General features: G+C 41.3%; 1 protein-coding gene across 2 annotated transcripts in view; it reads left to right on the top strand.

The window, feature by feature from the left end:
- Positions 1–20680, top strand: part of FAM98B (family with sequence similarity 98 member B) — a 68353-nt gene that overhangs the window by 13371 nt on the left and 34302 nt on the right. For both annotated transcript variants that reach the window (XM_024202059.2, XM_024202058.3), the window contains exons 5-7: positions 5471–5551; positions 5945–6061; positions 14728–14895. In XM_024202059.2, coding sequence (XP_024057827.2) covers positions 5471–5551; positions 5945–6061; positions 14728–14895 — 366 coding nt within the window. The remainder of the gene's footprint in view (positions 1–5470; positions 5552–5944; positions 6062–14727; positions 14896–20680) is intronic.

Here is a 20680-nt window from a genome sequence, read left to right as displayed (position 1 = left end):
ATTAACAACTGCACTGCATCTGCTGGTTTTACTGTAAAATTCAAGAGGAATCCTAGATTCTAATTTAGCTGAAAAGGCCTTTGAAAAACCATTTCACACTAGTAATACTCAATTTAGCAATGGGTATTATATGAAGATAAAAATTCATCATGTTCCCAATTGGTTAACTATCAAGTGTAATTCTATATGACCCTTGACTAGTCCGTCATTTTTTTCAGTAGATCAATATAAGCACTTTTAAAATTTAGGTTTGGTCTATATGCTTAAAAAAAAAAAAAAGTATTTCATGTCAAATGAAAATTATTTCATAATTCTACCATAAAAGGGAGGTTGTCTGAGGTGGCTAGGCAAGAGCATGTAGGGTAAGCAATTTCATCCTGTGGTTAGGCAGGCTGCTGCAAGTCCTGTAGTCTGAACTGCAATTTTTGTGTGTGTGTGTACGTACACATTATATTTATATATAAAAAGACGTACCACGTCTGATATCATCACTGAAATAGTTATACAATGTAAGACTATGATTCATGAGGAGCTCTGGGGGGAAGCCTCTATTGCTCTAGTTTTGAAACAAAAGAACCTCTCATTCTGAATGTTGAGCTGAGCAACAGGTGTATATATATCTGACAGAATGGGGGGAAAATAAGGAATCCAGCAAATATACATCGGACTCTTACATCTCCCAGGTCTATCATATCTTGCAAACTTGAAGGTTTTTTTCCTCCCCAAAATATATCCTTTGTCTGCACTGATGTATAAATATATTACTGCTGTAACTTATGTAACAGGTACTGAAACGAACAGAAAATTCCAGTGCAAACTTTTCTTTTTATGTGAAAACTATTTTGTACTTCTCTTCCAAAATGCCTGCCAATTCAGCAATGAATTGATACCAGCTATGCTTGCTTTGGGACCTTCATAGGTGTCAAAACTAGTGTATTAATCCATTGTGCCATATTCTATGCAACTATTAAGAATTAATGGTGCAATTGTTTCTTCACATACTCATTTTATACATATTAAAGTTTTCCTTGTCCTAGCGCTTGAGAAATATTGTAGAATCTTTATGCATCTTCGATTTATACCCCAGGGCTTCACAATTTGTCCAGTTTTTGCTTGACTTTTAAAACTTATAAAAGAGCTACAAGCTTAAAGAAAATTAAAGGAAAGGAAGAAAGCAGATTTAACACGTGGGATTTTTAATTGGTAGGTACAGGATAACTGCATATTTTAAAACGTAATAGATTTTAGTGCAATAACCAGAAACTTGGCTGTGTCTTTTTAAACAGTAGAAAAACAGATCAGATGGTTCAGTGACTAACATATTTACTAGAGGATACACATAATTTCAGAATTGCCCTAGAAATGCACAGTGGTGACAGTGACGTTGTAAAAATATCTCTTAATTAGTCAAATGTGTGCTCCTGCAACTATGACTTCTGGATGGATCCGGGTGTCTTCTATGACTTTGATCTACTCATCTGTTTAAGTACACAACAACCATATGTTGAGATTGCTTTCATAATGCATGTTTCTAAATTTGCTTTAAAGGGTATGTCTTCACTGTAGAGTTAGCCTAGGCTCTTATCTGGCTATTTCTGTTAACCCCTCTCCGTTCCACATGCAAAATACCATTGACATGAGTTTATTGGTGCTTTCTATTAAGGCTTGCTGGCTTGTTTGGGACAGTAGACTAAAGCATGTGTGCTGCTTTCACGCAGGCTGGTAACCCATCCAGTTTGCAGTGAGAACATGTGCTAACGCATATGTGTGCTGATAGTCGTCCAGTACCTTCTCCCAAATTCCCCTGTGTGCCCAGACAGCAAATTCTCCCACAACTCACTGGGAAAGAATCACAGAGCGATTCAGCTGGCAGCAGCACAATGAACCATCGGATATGCCCCCAAAAGTCCTAGTGACACACATGGGTGTGTACAGCAGCAGCGAGGACACAGTAACTTGCATATGGCTTTGTAGTGTGGCTGCTCATGCCCAGACTCTGTTTATTGTGGTGCTGCTGCAGTGTAGGCATACCCAAAATGTTACTACTTTTTAAATTAATGTTGCTGACTAATAAAGTTGACTCTGGACGGAAGTGTGTATGTATTCCTTTAAACTCACAAAAGTATGGTATAGAAGTTAGAGAAATTTTCACAGCTCATTGGTTTAATCTCCCAGCCAATACAAGGTTGTTGCCTCTAGAACATCTTACAGTCTTTGTCTAGTTTCTTATAAACAATGGGGCATCTCACTTTGAGGACACTTTTCCTGATGTTTAAATTGTCTGTTACTTAGTTTCATTGTATATGGTATAGTCTATCTTTGTGTGTTGTATCTCTCCCTCCTCCCTTGGTATTGCTAAACCATATGCATTTGGCACTACTTAATCTTTCCTCATGAGTCCATTCCTCCAACCCACTCCTTTTTGTTCCTCTTTTCTAGATTCCCTATTATGTCTCGATCTTTATGCTAATGATAGGTGCGTGGAGCTAACCTGAGTATTCCAATTGTGCCTGTCCTATATTGAGCATATTATCTATGTTTTTATGGCTTCTTCCTAATGATTATTGGCTATGGAGCCCAGAATTATTGTTGTAACCCTATCCCATTGCAAATTCATGTCTGATTTGCTGTTAAATCTCATTTCTAGGTCTCTTTCAGCACCAGTGCTTTCCAGGTTTTCTTTTCCACATGCCTGTTTTAGATTTTTTCTTTTTCCTCTCGGATGTCTGGGTTTGTATTTTTTCCAAAATGAATCTCACTTTGATACATTTTGCTCTTCTTTGTGATCTCATTAGAGCATTTAAAATTACATTTCTGTCCCCAACACTCTGTGTGTGTGTGTGTGTGTGTGTGTGTGTGTGTGTGTGTGTGCGAGTGCGACTTCTTTCAGTGTCATTTCTAATTGTCATTTAATGTGCTTCTTATTCCCTCTTCCCCTCGATCCTTGTAGTTCACCAACTCTGCCACCACAAAGATTGTTACTTTGCCATTTATTAACTTTAGTTCATGGCCCTTCAGCCATTTTTCAAGTCCCATGATAGTATTTATTTAAGCCAATTTGACTTTTGAGGCAGATGTTGTGATATGGTATACAAGTAGTTTACTAAAATCCATGCACAGTGGCCAGACCCTTGGCTATGGCTGAGGAATGCGCAGCTCATACTAGTATATGAACACGTGGCTTTGAAATTCTCCTGATCCTGGTATGGATATACACCAGAGTGGTCCCCCTGTTAATTTGGACAAGCCTGAAGTTGGCTGTAAATTATGCAGGCTGCTGATGCCCTCAAGGAGCCAGTATAGCAGATGGGGGATCAGTGGGGCATAAGGAAGCCCTGGCCATGTCCTCTTTTCTTATCCATAGTCTCAATGTGGGCAGCACTGGGGAGGGGGTGGCAGAGGAGATTCTAAACCAGGGGTAGGCAACCTATGGCACGCGTGCCAAATGCGGCACCCAAGCTGATTTTCAGTGGCACTCTCACTGCCCGGGTCCTGGCCACCGGTCCGGGGGGCTTTGCATTTTAATTTAATTTTAAATGAAGCTTCTTAAGCATTTTAAAAACCTTATTTACTTTACATATAACAATAGTTTAATTATATATTATAGACTTATAGAAAGAGACCTTCTAAAAACATTAAAATGTATTACTGGCACCCTGTTCTAAACCACCAGAGGATCACCTTACACTGTCTAGCAGGCCATTTTGTGCTGGAGTCAAACCAGTAAGTTTCCAGACAGTTTTCTACTCATTTCAGTGTGCTGTTAATAATCTGTTGTAGGCAAAATCACAATTTGAAGAAACTTGCTTCAGTGCTTTCTGTCTGTGTCACTGATGATGTATGGGAAAACAAACTCAAAATACCATATTTTCCAAAAGAAAAGTGGAGGAAAGGTTCTTGCTCTCCTCAGGCTATATAAACACTCATATATGAGACATACTGAACAGAAATTTTCCTCTTGGTTTTGTTGACACCAAGAAAAAGAAAACCATGAATCAGATATAAAAAAAGAAAAAGAGGGGAATGAATTAACTCACTTAAAAATATTGCTACTAAATAGGTTTCTTAACGCATTGATGATGCTGTAGATTTTGATTCCTAGTGACAGCCTAAAGCTGCTTCTTAACAATTATTGCAAAGATCCTATAATTTATATAAAATATGGCAGCTCTCTACCCTCTGACAGAAAGGTCTAGGATTGTTGGCATTTTAGTGGAAAGAGAATTTGGAATTTATCCTTATACCATGTATCTTCTACAAATGCCTGAGTGTGTACATGCAGGTAATTTCAGCCTTGAGGAAATGATCTGTTGGTTTGCCTTGGGTCTAGGGTTATAATGGCATCCTTTCTTAAGCTGCCATAATTATCCTTCATAGAGTGTAAAATTGCATCAGTTCTAGCTGTATTTTCATTTGGATGATTGTCTAAATAAACACTGTTTCGTTTAAAAAAAGAAAAATTAATGAGGGTACAGTCCTTCTCCAAGCATCCCAAGTTTACATCCTAAATTTGTTATGGACTGTACTGTTCAGATGCACAGAATCCTGCATAAAGGATCAAATATTTGAATGACTACCCACATAATTTCTACATGACTTTGAGGCCAATTGACGAACTGCACATGAAGAAAACAGCTGAATGAAGAGGGAACTAATATCAAGGTGGTATGGAGCAGTTTACTATGATGAAAGGGATGATGCAGATAGAGCAGTTAGGAGGAAGGTAGAGGAGAGCATAGAGAACACAAGGGGAAATAAGAAACTAAAGGCAGAAATGTAAGTAGGGGTGGTGCTGGTCAGACCTCTGAAGATAAAGATGTAGAATTGGATACAGAAGAAAGCTAGTAATGGGATTAAGAGACAAGTGGCAAGACAAGATCTTTAGCTACTACACCTCTACCTCGATATAACGCTGTCCTAGGGAGCCAAAAAATCTTACCGCGTTATATGTGAAACCGCGTTATATCGAACTTGCTTTGATCCGCTGGAGTACGCAGCCCTGCGCCCCCGCTCCCCCGGAGCACTGCTTTACCGCGTTATATCAGTATTCGTGTTATATCGGGTCGCGTTATATCGGGGTAGAGGTGTACTTTTAATACTAGCGCTTATCTTTAGCTTCATATATGAGGTAGTTGCTCCCAAAATATTTCACTTCACAATTGTTGATGGGTCATTTGGTGCTGGATTTCCTTGTTTCCAGCTGCTACATTGTATTCGATAGCTAAAATACAATAAATATTTCAGTCATTCTAATTTTCACTGTAAGTAATTGTCTCATTGTTAAGATGTGGTCCCTGCTATAAAAATATTTGAGACTTCTTCTTACAAGCAAGCTAAAATATCCTAGTCTAATTTTATATGAAGATATTGAACACCCCATAATAGCACCAATTTTTGGTAAAAACTTGTGCTGAAGTACGTTTGGGAGCATGAGTTGTTTTCTGAGAAGGGTGTGTGTGTTTTGTTTCAGATCAAGGACATTCTTTCAAAAGTAAAAAATACCCATGTGGGGAAACCACTGCTAACAACACCTTTGAATCCTGATCAGACGGTAAAACCCCTCTCCATTTTACTTTTCTTATTGCAAAATTAATGCTGGTGACCTTATTTTCTGGCTTTTCATACTTGTTTTGCAGTTTCTGTTTTAAGTAGTGTGATAGTGAATGTTCAATGTTAAATTTGATTTAATGGTATAATACCTTTATGACATCCTGTTCAAATACTTCATACACTAGTTTGTTTATAGATCAATTTTGTTACATGAATTTATATAAAAAGTTGTAGAAGATATTCACTTACATTGTAGCAGTTGGTCACAGCCTAATTTTTGTTAAGTGGTTTTTCATGATGGTCAACTGTTGACAGACATTTTTGTTGGTGAGGCAGGTTAGCTTGTGTATTTTAATGGAATCAAATATTTGTCCTATTTATTGCAATGCCGTAGGAAAGATTGGAAAAAATCAATGATGCCCTCTGCAGTGAATATGAATGTCGTCGTCGGATGTTAATGAAGCGGCTTGATGTGACCGTACAATCCTTTGGATGGTCTGATAGAGCAAAGGTAAACATGCTTTATTGTTTGCTTCCTGTAGGTGGTGGTAGTTTGTTACAATTCTCCAAGCTGTCTTACTGAAGATCTCATTACAACTAACTTTTCTGAGCACTACTTGTAACATACATTCCCTGCATGTTGTGGAGAGAGAAAGGTTTGACTAAACAGTCAAATCCACCAATCCTTGTAATCCACATAAATTCTAGTGTTGTTCTTCACTTGAAGATGTCAGTCTCCCTTTATTTTTGTTTTTCCCTTGTGGTATTGTAGGAAAAAACTTCAAAGTGTTCCTCATACAGAGAGACACACTCATCCACCCCTCAAGGAGAGCTACAGAATCCTTGGGATTGGTCTAAAGAACCTACTAACTGAATGCTGCCAGTTAATGAACCCCAAGCTTTTGAACCAAGCACAGGGGGGGGGGGGGAGATAGCTCAGTGGTTTGAGCATTGGCCTGCTAAACCCAGGGTTGTGAGTTCAGTCCTTGAGGGGGCCATTCAGGGATCTGGGGCAAAAATCTGTCTGGGGATTGGTCCTGCTTTGAGCAGGGGGTTGGACTAGATGACCTCCTGAGGTCCCTTCCAACCCTGATATTCTATGATTCTGTGACATACTCAAATAACCATTTGTCTCTCCTCTGCTAGTTTCAGTTCATACTTTATCAAGGTGAATAGTGGCTTATATCAGAAAAATTCACAGTTATCAGTAATGGTTCAGTGAGCCAGAAAGGTGGTATCTGCCTCATGGGGAAGCTTCCAAATCACTACTATGGGGTATGCCTGTTGGTGTTATAGTTTTTCCAAAAGACTTAAAAAAACAGTGGAACAAACCATTTACGCATCAGTAACTGTCTGTCCGACTATCCGAATGTCTGAGTATGTTTTCAGATTGTTATGTCTAAGCATTTCTATGGTGCTCACTGTCTTAATATGTGAACACTTGAAAAAAAGAGCGTATTAATCATCCCAGCATCTCTGAAAGGTAGAGAAGTATTATGAGGGGTGCTGAGAGATTTTGGGGAGGCCGAGGCAAAATCTGAAACAGTCCCCCCCCGCCTTTGCAAAAAAAACCCAAACAAACAAACATAGATTCCACGACCAGAAGGGACCATTGTGAGGCATCTACTTTGACCTGCAAAACACTGGTCATAGAACTTTCCCAAAATAATTCCTACAGCATACTTTTAGAGAAACAGCCAATCTTGATTTAAAAATTATCAGTGATGGAGAATCCACCACAACCCTTGGTAAATTGTTCTAGTGGTTACAAATTTACACCTTATTTCCATCAGAATTTGTCTAGCTCCAACTTCCAGCGATAGGATCATGTTAAACCTTTTCTCTCCTAGACTGAAGAGCCCATTATTAAATATTTGTTCTCCATATACATACTTACACTTTAATCAAGTCACTTTTAACCTTCTCTTTGTTAAGCTAAATAGTCACTAATAAGGCATGTTTTTTAATACTTTAATCATTCTTGTGGCTTTTCTCTGAACCCTCTCTAATTTATCAACATCCTTCTTGAATTGTGAGCACCAGAACTGGACACAGTATTCCAGCAGCGGTCACACTAGTGTCAAACATAGAGGCAAAATAATCCTCTCTACTCAAGACTCTCGTGTTTATGCATCCCTGAGTCCTGTTAGCTTTTTTTGACCACTGTGTCACAGTGGGAGCTTGTGTTCAGCTGATTACCCATCCTGACTCCCAAATCTTTTTCAGAGTCACTGCTTCCCAGGAGAGTCCTTCATCCTATAAATATTTCCTACATTTGTTCCTAGATGTATATATTTACATTTAACTATATTAAAATGCATATTGTTTGCCTTCACTTAGTCTACCAAGCAATCCAGATCACTCTGAATCAGTGACCTGTCTTCTTCATTATTCCCCACTCCCCCAGTTTTTATGTCATCTGAAAACTTTATTGGTGGTGATTTCATGCTTTCTTCCAGGTCATTGGTAAAAAGGTTAAATAGCATAGGTTCAAGAACCGATCCTGCGTGACTCCACTGAAACACAACTGCCCAGTGATAAGGCTAAGATTTTGTCATGGTTATTTTTAGTAAAATTCATGGACAGGACACGTGCAATAAACACAAATTCACAAAACCCATGACCTGTCCGTGACTTTACTAAAAATAACCAGGGGTAGGGCTAAATAGGGGGAAGAATGGAGTCCCATGGCGGGGGGGGTGGGGGGGAGGGGCAGAGAACAGGCCAAGACCCCCCCCTGCTCCAGTGGCCACAGCTGCGGGACAGGGGTGCATGGCCCCAGCTGCAGTCCCCCCCAAGCTCCATCCACAGCCATGAGGGGGTACACGGGCCTGGGATGTCGCGGGGCAGAAGTGCACGGCCCCCGCTGCAGCCCCCACCACGGGGCTAGGGCGTGTGACCCCGGCTGCAGCCCACAGCGGAAGCTGCAGTGTTGGGGCATGCAGCACTGGCTGCAGCTGCTGGGCAGGGGCGCGCAGCCCCGGCTGCAGTCCCCGGTGGACGCCGTGGGGCTGGGGTGCAGTGGGGGATGCGCAGCCACAGCTCTGGAGCTGGCCGCAGCCGCAGGGCAGGGGCACACGGCCACCGCTGCAGCCCTCACCATGGGGTTGGGGCACATGGCCCTGGCTGCAGCACCTGGGGGAAGCCATAGGGCTGGGGTGCCTGGCCCCGGCTGCAGCACCTGGCAGAAGCCGTGGGGCTGGGGCGCATGGCTGCAGCACCTAGTGGAAGTCACGGTGCTAGGGCGCAGCAAGGGGCGCAGCCATGAGAGGGCACAGCCCCCACTCCGGAGCTGGCCGCAGCTGCAGGACAGGTCGTATAGCCCGGCTGCAGTCCCCCCACCCTCTGCAAACCACAGGGCAGGGGCTGCAGGGTCCTGATTCCAGCTATCCAAACTCAGTTGCAGCAGGGCAGGGCCGCACAGTCCTGCCTCCAGTCCCCGCTTCAGCTGCTGACAGCTGAAGCGGAAGAAGTCACGGAGGTCTGCTAAAGTCACGGAATCCATGATCTCCGTGACTAAATCATAGCCTTACTCAATGACAGTTACATACTGAGACCTGTCAGTTAGCCAGCTTTTAATCCATTTAATGGGAGCCATATTAATTTTCTAGCTTTCTAGTTTTTTAATCAAAATGTTTTGTGGTACCAAGTCAAATGCCTTAGAGAAGTCTGAGTACATTACATCAAAATTGTTAACTTTATTAACCAAACTTGTAATCTCATCAAAAAAAGATATCAAGTTAGTTTGACAGGATCTTTTTTCCACAAATGCATGCTGATTGGTATTAATTATATTACCCTCTTTTAATTCTTTATTAATCAAGCCCATATTAGCTGCTCCATTCTGATCTTGCCTAAGATTGATGTCAGGCTGACAGGCCTATAATTATCTGGGTCATCCCATTTGCCTTTTTTAACAATTGGCACAACTTTAGCTTTCTTCCAGTCTTCTGGAACTTGCCCAGTGCTCCAAGACTTATTACAAAAAATCAACATTAACCATCCAACAAGCTCGTGAGCCAGCTCTTCTAAAACTCTTGGATGCAAGGTATCTGGACCAGATAATTTAAAAATGTTTAATTTTAGTTTCTATTTAACGTCCTCCAGAGATACCAGTAAAATGGAATAGTGTTATCACCATATGAGGAAACTATATTATCTGCTTTTCTCCCAGATACAGAACAGAAACATTTATTGAATGCTTCTGCCTTATTATTCGTAATTCTACTATTTCCATCTAGTAATGGACCTATATCTTTGTCAAGATTCTTTTTATTTCTAATATATTTTAAAATGTCCTTATTGTCCTTAACTCTTGCTGGCCTTAGATTTCTCTGTGTCCATTTGCTTCCCTTATCAATTTTCTTCAGTTCCTAACTTCAGCTTTATATTCATTATTGTCAACTTCCCCTTTCCTCCATTTGTTTTTTCACTTACTCTCTAAACCTGGTCAATTTTTTGACCAGTAGGCCTTCTTCCTGTATTCTGGGATTGTGGCTTTTTGGGCATCTAGGAAGGTGTTCTAAAATGATTCCCAGTTATCATTCATTTTTCTGATTACATTCTACCTCCCAGTAGTTTTGACTCATAATTGTTTCAGCTCTGTGAAATTAGCCCTATTAAAGCACCAAGTACATATATTACTGGTCTGGACTTTTATAATGTGCAAGCAAAATAATGTGTTCATGTCATGATCACTTGTACCTAAGCTACCATTAATTTTTAGTTCTGTGATCAGTTCCTCTTTATCTGTTAAGACACGGTGTAATGAAGAATTCCCCTGTGTTGACTGCAACACTTTTTGAATTAGGAAATTGTCATCTATAATGTTTAGAAATTTCATAGATGTTTTTAGTACTGAGTACATGTGACCTCCAGCATGTCACTCAAATTGAAGTCCCCTTTGGTCATACAAAATTTTTCACTACACGTCGTTCTACATAGGTGCATAAGGAGACAGTCATCTCTAGTGTGTTCCCTAGTGTGATTTAGTGGTCTGTAGCAGGCACCAACTAATACCCCATCTTGTCCTTTATCTGTTAAGGATATAGATCCGTAAGCATTCAAGTTCATTTTCTTCTGAATTATCAGTTACTCAGAAACGGGCAATGCCATTTTTGACCTAGAATGCCACTCCCTCCCCTTTTTCGCACTCGATCCTTCTAAATAGTTTATAACCATTGATTTTTAACATTCCAATTGTGTGAATCATCCCACCAGGTTTCAGTAATACCCAACTAAATTAAATTTATGCTCATAAATGAGTAATTCTAATTCCTCTTGTTTGTTACCCAGGGTCCTAGCATTGCTGTATGGGCAATTCAAGAATTTCTTCTTTTCATGTCCGTTGGTTCCCTGATTAAGTTTGTACTCAACATCTCGATTTTTGTGCGAAGTGCTCCTACTTTCTCTCTTTTTTTACTCTCCCTTTACTGCTGAGGAGAGGCCCTTCTGTAAGTGTTGGAGAACAAACTTACCTTGAAGCCGTGGCTCCTGTCCTGCTGGTCTGGGCCCAGCTCTCTGCTCCAGGTTTTGCAACCTGGTGCCAGGTTGTAATGCTGCTCGCTCAAATTTGTCCAGCTGCCTCTCCTGAGAGGCACTGCAACCCTGTATGGCAGGCTGCAATGCCACTCAGTTTGAGGAGCGCGGGGGTGAGGCTCAGGGCAAATTGCCCCTTTTCCTCCGCCCGCGGCCCCCCCCCCATCCCCGGCAGTGCTGGTTATTTTGCAAATTAGGAAGCTGAGACACAGTGAGGTTGTGATTTGACAAGTAGACACACAGGAAGCTTATGGAATCACTGGGAATAGCACACAGACATCCTAACTCCCAGTTCTGTGCATGAGCCACAAGACTTTATTCACAAAGGAATACAATAGTTTAGGTCCTGTCCATTTTTAAACCGGTTTAAGGCTTTGCATGCATACTGAAAATAATGGAAAACAACTTACAGATCTGTTTTTAAAAACCTACCTGGTGTTGTCTGTTGTAGCTTAATGCAAGTGCAGACAAAACCTCAGTTGCATGACTCTCATTAAATATCAGTGGGAGTGATGCAGCTACATCTTCGTATGCAGCTTTGAAAATTTATTCTCAAACATTCAGCTATTGCTTCTTTGTGCACCCTCTCACCTCAGCAGCTTGCATGAATGTTGATGCACTGTAGGAGAGGAAAGGAAAAGGGATTTAACTTGCTGTGGTAAGGAGACTACTGCATACATTTCTTTCCTTTCTCCCTCTCCACAAACACATTTTTTTTCTTGCCTTATGACTGAAGGATGACTGATCCAGTAGAATTCAGAGCAAGGCAACTTTTATTTAGGTGCCTAAATAGGGATGTAAGTGCCTAACTTTAGACACCCAAGCTTGAAGATGTAGGCCTATATTCTTACGATTCTATACCAAGGATAAAGTAGAGGTTGTCTGTCTTATATTGTTCCACACTGCTCTCTGTGTACAACTATATAAATCTTCACATTTAAATAATTTAAAATAATTATTAATAAATAATATTAAAATTGTATTTAATTTATGACCGTAGCTTAAATTGACTTAATTTGAGTCATTTGATATCGTATTAGTTCCTAGATGTGACATTAAAAACTATTTAAATAGCTTTTGTTCAATCATGAAGAAAGTGTACCATTGTTTTATTTAATGAAGTTAAAGTGGTGAGATGAGTCAGCAGCCTGTTCTTAAAAAATCTGCAAAAACAAAATACAGTTACTGAGATTTCCAGAAGGCCTATTGTAATTTTGTATTAAAGTTACATTACTGGGTAGATTTTCAAAGGGTTGAAGCGCAACTTCCATTTTGAGGGTACAATTTTTGCCTGCAAAAATGAATTACAAGTGCAAATCTGAGTACTTATGTCTCTTCATACCTGAACACAGATACACGTGAGCTAGCAAGAGGCACAATTACTCAATTTTATAGCTATCGTTGAAATTATGGATGTAAAATGCAGGTATAATATTGGTAGGTGTAGATTGCACCTGAAAAAAAACCTGTCATTTTGGAAAATTTTAAACTTAGCCTTGTGAAATCAATTTTCAGTTGCATATAGCTTCTCATAACATGTACATGGAATCTTATAAATATTTATCTGAGAACAATATATATTTACAAGAGCAGATTTCAGATCTACGTGATATATTCATATGACCTACTGTTTATTTTTGTATAGCTTGTAAGATTTTGGGGGCAGGGGTTTTGAGCCAGGTGACTCCTTAATTGGGAAAAAGTAACTGAGGTTACAGAAGAAGCTGCAGAGATCCAGATCCTTCTCTCCCTCTTTTCCGTAATACTTTCAGCTCTAGCAATAGGTGGAAAGGTTCATTCCTTGAAACCTGCAGCTCTTCTTGGAGATATCTTCAGAGAGGCATTTTCTCTCCTCCCTACCTTCTGGTCTGGAGCCATGTAGTATAGGCAGCCTCCTTCACCTGATATTGTCCTGAAAGTTATACAGTTGGGAAGGACTTCAGATAATGCTGAGTGAGATTTAACTTAGTTCTGTTCAGTTAGTTGAGGAGTGTGGGGCAGAGCTGCAGAGAACATCCACCCTTCTCACATCAGGCTTGCCCCTTTTTATACCCAGATGTGGCCCTCAGGCCAAAAAGTTTGCCCACCCTTGATTTAGATATAACTGGCCCCTGTGTTTCTGCTTTTTGACCATGGTGTTTCTTGAATTCAGGTATTGTTTCCCACAGTGGGAAAGTCCTACTGTCAGTCATTCCTTAACAATATATTACTGCAGGGAACAGTGTGTCTCCAGTGTCAACAGGCAAATGTCCAGTTGCTCTGAAGCTCCCAGTCTCCCAGGGAGCATTTTTTTTTCTCTCCCTTTGTTCCCTGTTTTAAAAAAGTTCATATTTTCTCTCCTTGTCAGTTTCTTTTCACATTCTGCACAATGTCATTGTAGTTTTGCCCTTCTTGCTGGTATCTGTGCAATACTGACTTTTTTTTTTTTTTTTTTTGTAATCAATTGACCATATTTTAAATCTTTTAAAATAGCAACCTTATTTCTAAAGTGCTGGACCTTTGGGTACTTTGGAAAATAGAGATTCCATTTGTTTCCAATGAGAAGGAGAGGTGTTGTGGTGGTGTGATGAATGTGGGAATTCTCAATATTTTTGAGCTATCTATATGACTCTAACTGTCATGTTGGCATTGCTATCCATTGGGGGGAAAGAATTTATTTTCTCCATACGATGTGGGAGACCAGGGTAGGTATTTGAGACATATAGCCACTAGGACTGTCTTGGCTGGAATAACACATTTGAGTGGAAGCCCTACAGAGACCATGGAAACTGCAATGATCAAAATTTAACAGCTGCAGAGGCAGCTGAAGATGTGAACACAGCATGGCTGTGTCCAGAGAACAAAGACAAAAGGTACCAGGTGTCTACGTTAAGAGCTGAACTCTCAGAGATACAGGATAGTCACCTGAAACTAATGGAAATGAAACGAGACAGAGAAGGGAGGCAGAGATGGTTCCTTCAGCAACATGGCTCAAGGGAGCCGTGCCTTGAGCCAATCTGAACTGTCTTAACCTTTGCTTCTCTATGCTAACCTAAGCACTTTTAGATTAGTCACCTGGTATACATAATAAATTGTTACCTTGTTTTTGAAAAGACTGCATGCAAAAATACATACTGAGACCATTGCACCATGAAGGGGTATGGTACAGGCCTCCCGCAGGCATCTGGGTTGACTGGATTTGCTGCAGGGAGCCACAGAGAGACAGGGATGGCTGGTGCCCAAAGGCTCAGTTTTGGACCCATGGACACTGTGGACCTTCCCCCTGTAGAACTATGTGGACCCTTGGGGTTTGACACATTAAAAGGGTCACTCACAAGGGACTGGTTACAGGATGGGGCATGGACTAGACCATATCAATTTGTGATAGGTAATACTAGGCTTCAGCATTAACTAAACATCTGCATTACCTTTTTTTTTTTTTTTTGTATAGTAGCTGATTGTTGTGAGCAAGGCCAAGAGGCATTTATAAGAGTGACTGGCACTGTTTTTACTAAGGTAGTTTGAATGTCTAAACTTTGTGCTCTGTGTAAACTCACACTGACCATAAGTCACCAAACAGCACACGAACAGCCATTGAGCATTTGCATTCTTGTACATGAAATACTTAGCAACTAAATTATATTTGACTTTGTCATTTAGGTTAAAACAGATGACATAGCAAGAATTTATCAGCCCAAACGTTACGCACTATCTCCTAAAACAACCATTACGTTTGCCCACCTTCTTGCTGCTCGAGAAGACTTATCAAAGATCATAAGGACAAGTAGTGGATCTACACGAGAAAAGACAGCCTGCGCTATCAATAAGGTATACTTCTCTTTCTCTTGTGGATTTATAGAGCTATTGAAAGTAATCTGGTATAATAACTGATAATGTATAATTAATGATATCTTTAGCAAGAATTTTGACTTTTGCTTATCCTCTATAATATGGTTTTCCTTCTTTTTTGCAAACTTGTTGTATTTAGTGCACTGGAAAAGGAAGGGCTGCAGCACTCCCATAAATATCACTACAGCTCCATTATCCTAGTTTTTGTTACAAAGTACACTGCACACTCCTTTTGGTAGCATGTAGAGTTACAAACAGTACACCCCTGCCCCTTACGGGTATAAATAGCAGCATAGACGATGAGGCAATGCTTAAGCAAGTAAAGCCTCTCCTGAACCATGTGGTATGAACCCTATAGGGCTTTCAACTCACCGATGCAGTGCTTTCCCTGTCTACACTGCTATTTTTAGCAGTGTAGTGTCCCACTGCCTCCCTGCTGCAGGATCCTTTCCCTGCCGCAGTGAAAGACTCCAGCAGCAAGGAAAGGCTCTGGCAATTCTCCACTGATGAGCTTTTCTGCTCTGCCTCCCCCTTGCCAGAGCCTGTCACTGTTACATGTAGCTACACACTGCAATGTGAACACAGCCTGCTTTTCATTGTGGTGCGTAACTACGCATCCCCTACATGGGTCCTCAAGAGGTGAGTAGTGTGTATATATAGACCTACAGTCACTTCCACACTGAGATAAAACAATTCTAGATAAGAATTGCAGTGGATGGAAAAAGGAGGATTTAGAATCTCATGCCTCCTACAGTGGTATTCCTTTTTTATGCTTCAAATCTGTCAGTCCCTGGGGATGACAAATGCTTGACTCTCTTCTGGAAAATTTGCCAGTTCACTGCCTCCCAGCAGCAACAGATGGTCCACCATCCTGCTTTCTCTGAGCAGGTCACATATGCAACTTGGAGCAAGCCTGAGTATAAGAATGAACTGTCTACTTCAAGATCTCTTCTCTCAGAGGAGAGATTCCGTTCAGGATAAAGCTAGGAAGCAAAGGTGGTTATCCCTGTGGGTATTGAACCTCCATCATATAAATAAAAAAAATCTTTCCTTCAACTTCCAGAAGAGAGCTCGGTATACCTCTAATAATTACAAAAGCATGTAGTTAAATTGGAGTGGGAATTACCAAACAAGATTAAGAGGCTCTCTAATCTGTCTAAAAAATCTTGTGCTGGTACAAAACAAAAAATCAGACTGCCACCCTCCCAATAGTTTTATTCAGCCATTGCTAACCTTAGGGATTACTTGGACAGACATTCAAAGGCAACCTTCTACTGAAAGCCAGCTAAGCCTCTACTACTACTTCAGTTAGTTAGGGTTGGCAGGCTCCCTATCAAAGGAGAACCCACTGAACCTAAGGGAGGAAGGACGGTCTTGTGATTGAGGCACTAGGTCTCAGGAGATCTGGGTTCAATTCCTGGGGATCTTGGGCTAATTACTTAATCTCTCTGTGTCTGGGTTTTCCTTCTGTAAAATTGGGGATATACTTCACATTTTCATTGTAAAGATAACTCCTTTAATATTTATGAATGCTATGATGCTGGGAACCAGAGAAGTACCTAGCCCATACCAGAGGACCATTATTTCTAGATAAGATGGTACTGTCCTCTTTTCTCTCTACCACTTTTGAAAGACCTCCTAAATCAAGGATTGTTAGTGCACCTAGACCCACGGATACTCAACAGTGTAGATGCTAAATAGAAACAACTGTTGGGAGAGGGGAAGCAATTAAGTCTCCTAGCTTTGAGGGGGAAAAAATAAACAGACTTGGAATATGCTAAAATTTTGTTCAATTGTGCTTCATGGTGTAGAGAAGAACATGAAGAATCAAAGCATCAAACAAATTTCTAATTCTGGAATACTGCTGGGATAGTCTGGCGATTGAACTGAAGACATACGCTCTCCAAAAGCATTCATCAGCATATTAGGGGTGAATAGTTCTAAGACGTCTTCCCCTCATAGCAAGTGCTTTTTCACAGCAGTCTCCCTATTTAACTTTCTGGAAATATATAGGGGAGCCCTGTGGAAGCTGAATCTGTTGTTGGACACATTAGTTTTGATTTACTTCTCCATTAAAGTAGCATTACAAGTGGCTATCACTTGAGCAATGGAAGTCTTGAACTGGGAGAATTATCCCAGTACTGTACCTTCAATGCTGTTAAAGAGGTATTCTTCCTGGAGCCTGCTTTAATTCCAAAAGTTCACTCTTTCATAGCGTGGAGATCATTCTTTCCCAATTCTGCACCAAACCAAAACACCCCAAAGAAAGGCAATGATACATGCTAAATGTCTGCAGGGTGCTCAAAACATGTAAGATTACAGTCCTATAGAAAGTCTTGTATCCTATTTGTAATATAACACCCATGAGGTAAAAAAGTATCTATTAGGTAGTTAAAATTTTGCATCAAGAAGACTTGCAAAACTAAAGTTCTGAAATCTTTAGGTAAAAGTAAGGTCAGCAAAGCAGAGCAGTATCCCCTTCATGGGCAGAGAACTCCTTTGCATCATATGAAGAAATCTGCAAGGTAGCAACTTGTCTATCTCTGCATGTGTTCATGAGACTTGACATGTTAGCCATCCAAACTTCAGCAGATTTCTCCTTCAGAAGGGTGTACATTGTGGTATCTCAGTTCTTTTTCTGAATACAGCCTGCAAATAATTAGCATTAAAAGCCTGCTCTTGAAGTTGCACTGCTGTGTTTATAAAAAAAAAAAAAAAAAAGCCCACTGAAAGGATGGTGAGCCTGTATGAAAGTGAGAGTGAAAGGTGGTACCTGATGGTTCTTTGAGTGGCCCATTATATTCCTGCTTATGGGTAATGCACTGACCAGTGCAGCCCAACTGTGGAATCTTCTCCAAACAGTGCTCATGCACCCCAACCATCCCTCCCCTCAATGTTTGCTAATGGGAAGAGCATAAAAGGGGGCTCTGTGCCCTCTATTGCCTCGTTTCTTCAAACCTCAGCACCAGGTGACGTGAACAGTCTGTTCCTGAGGATCCAGGGTTTTCTCATACTGTAGTGTCCTATAGGAATAGTCTATTAATATTAGATTAGTTTTTTGTAGTTTTAATATAGTTAGCTAATGTGTTTTAATTTACAATATGAAACATTGCATCTGGTATTCAACATTTTAGGAGTTCCTTCAAGAAGTAGGATGGACTTTTGCAACCTGTTAAAGCCGTTTGTGTGGCTTTTGCTTCCTGCCAACCTATCTCTAAGAGGGCAGATAAACACACAATGTCTTCCTGATGGCCCTGTGTTTAGCAAGGGAGAGCAATGTGTTCGGCAGATAAATTAAGCAGGGACAGCTCTCAGATGCGTGTGTGGTCGTTAAAGGACCAAGTGTCGTAGGCCGGTTTGCAACCAGGTTCAACAAGAAGTTGTGCCTTCGTGGGTCACAACTGAGAATACCAAATTCAGGACGAGCTGCTGGGGAAAATGGCAGACTCTCCCTCCCCCCCCCCCCCCCCCCCCCCCCCCCACAAAAAAAAGAAACAAAACCTGGTGGTTATTCTTTCATGAGATATACCAAACCAGCAACAAAAGTAACTTCTGTCTCACCTCACTGGCTAACAAGTCAGAAATGCACCCTCCATAGGTATTCCAGTCTTGGATTCAACACCCAGACACTAGACTTAATGATGAGTGGTTATTTAAAACCAACTTCATCAAACAAAAGGTTCTTCTGATCCCAAATGGCCAGCCATACACCCACGTCAATATACAACTCAGATCTTACCCAATAATCATGCTGATGCCAGTCCTTTAGTATCTAAAATCTAAAGGTTTATTTATAAAAAGAATTAAAGGTGAGAGTTAAAATTAAAGGAATCAAATACATACAATAAATGCAAAGTTCTTGGTTCAGGCTTGTAGCAATGATGGAATAAACTGCTGGCTTGTTAAATCTCTGGTTGCTTCCAAATCATTGGAAGGTCCTCAGTCCTTTGGTTAAAATGCTCCCTTTAGTATAAGTTCATAGTCCAGAGGTTTGAGCAAGAAAGAGTTTTATAGAGATGGAGATGTTTCCAGGACCTTTTACAGCATCTGCCAAGTGAAGGGAATTCCATTGTTGTCACTGTGGAAAATTACAGATAACAAGATGGTGTTTGGAGTCACATGGGCAAGTCACATGTCCAGGCATGCTTCGCTTAGTCATAGAATCACAGAATGTCAGGGTTGGAAGGGACCTCAGGAGGTCATCTAGTCCAGCCCCCTGCTCAAAGCAGGACCAATCCCCAACTAAATCATCCCAGCCAGGGCTTTGTCAAGCCTGACCTTAAAAACCTCTAAGGATGGAGATTCCACCACCTCTCTAGGTAACCCATTCCAGTGCTTCACCACCCTCCTAATGAAAAAGTTTCCAAGCTAAACCTCCCCCACTGCAACTTGAGACCGTTACTCCTTGTTCTGTCATCTGGTACCACTGAGAACAGTCTAGATCCATCTTCTTTCGATCTTTCAGGTAGTTGAAAGCAGCTATCAGATCTCCCCCCCATTCTTCTCTTCTGCAGACTAAACAATCCCAGTTTCCTCAGCCTCTCCTCATAAATCATGTGCTCCAGCCCCCTAATAATTTTTGTTGTCCTCTGATGGACTCTTTCCAATTTTTCCACATCCTTCTTGTAGTGTGGGGCCCAAAACTGGACACAGTACTCCAGATGAGGCCTCACTAATGCCAAATAGAGAGGAATGATCATGTCCCTCGATCTGCTGGCAATGCCCCTACTTATACAGCCCAAAATGCCATTAGCCTTCTTGGCAACAAGGGCACACTGTTGACTCATATCCAGCTTCTCGTCCACTGTAACCCCTAGGTCCTTTTCTGCAGAACTGCTGCCTAGCCGCTCGGTCCCTAGTCTGTAGCAGTGCATGGGATTCTTCCATCCTAAGTGCAGGATTCTGCATTTGTCCTTGTTGAACCTCATCAGATTTTTTTTGAGCCCAATCCTCTAATTTCTCTAGGTCCCTCTGCATCCTATCCCTACCCTCCAGCGTATCTACCACTCCTCCCAGTTTAGTGTCATCTGCAAACTTACTGAGTGTGCAGTCCACGCCATCCTGCAGATAATTAATGAAGGTATTGAACAAAACCGGCCCCAGGACCGACCCTTGGGGCACGCCGCTTGATACCGGCTGCCAACTAGACATGGAGCCATTGATCACTACCCGTTGAGCCTGACGATCTAGCCAGCTTTCTGTCCACCTTATAGTCCATTCATTCAGCCCATACTTCTTTAACTTGCTGCCAAGAATACTGTGGGAGACCGTATCAAAAGCTTTGCTAAAGTCAAGGAATAATACAGCCACTGCTTTCCCCTCATCCACAGAGCCAGTTATCTCATCATAGAAGGCAATTAGGTTAGTCAGGCATGACTTGCCTTTGGTGAATCCATGCTGACTGTTCCTGATCACTTTCCTCTCTAAGTGCTTCAGAATTGATTCCTTGAGGACCTGCTCCATGATTTTTCCAGGGACTGAGTTGAGGCTGACTGGTCTGTAGTTCCCCGGATCCTCCTCCTTCCCTTTTTTAAAGATGAGCACTACATTAGCATTTTTCCAGTCATCCGGGACCTCCCCCGATTGCCATGAGTTTTCAAAGAGAATGGCCAATGGCTCTGCAATCACATGCGCTAACTCCTTTAGCATCCTCAGATGCAGCGCATTTGGCCCCATGGACTTGTGCTTGTCCAGCTTTTCTAAATAGTCCTGAACCACTTCTTTCTCCACAGAGGGCTGATCACCTCCTCCTCATGCTGTGCTG

This window comes from Terrapene carolina, unplaced genomic scaffold (assembly GCF_002925995.2).
Source record: "Terrapene carolina triunguis isolate 2854851 unplaced genomic scaffold, T_m_triunguis-2.0 Scaffold96, whole genome shotgun sequence".
Taxonomy (NCBI): domain Eukaryota; kingdom Metazoa; phylum Chordata; order Testudines; family Emydidae; genus Terrapene; species Terrapene triunguis.
This window is presented reverse-complemented; position numbering and strand designations above follow the sequence as displayed.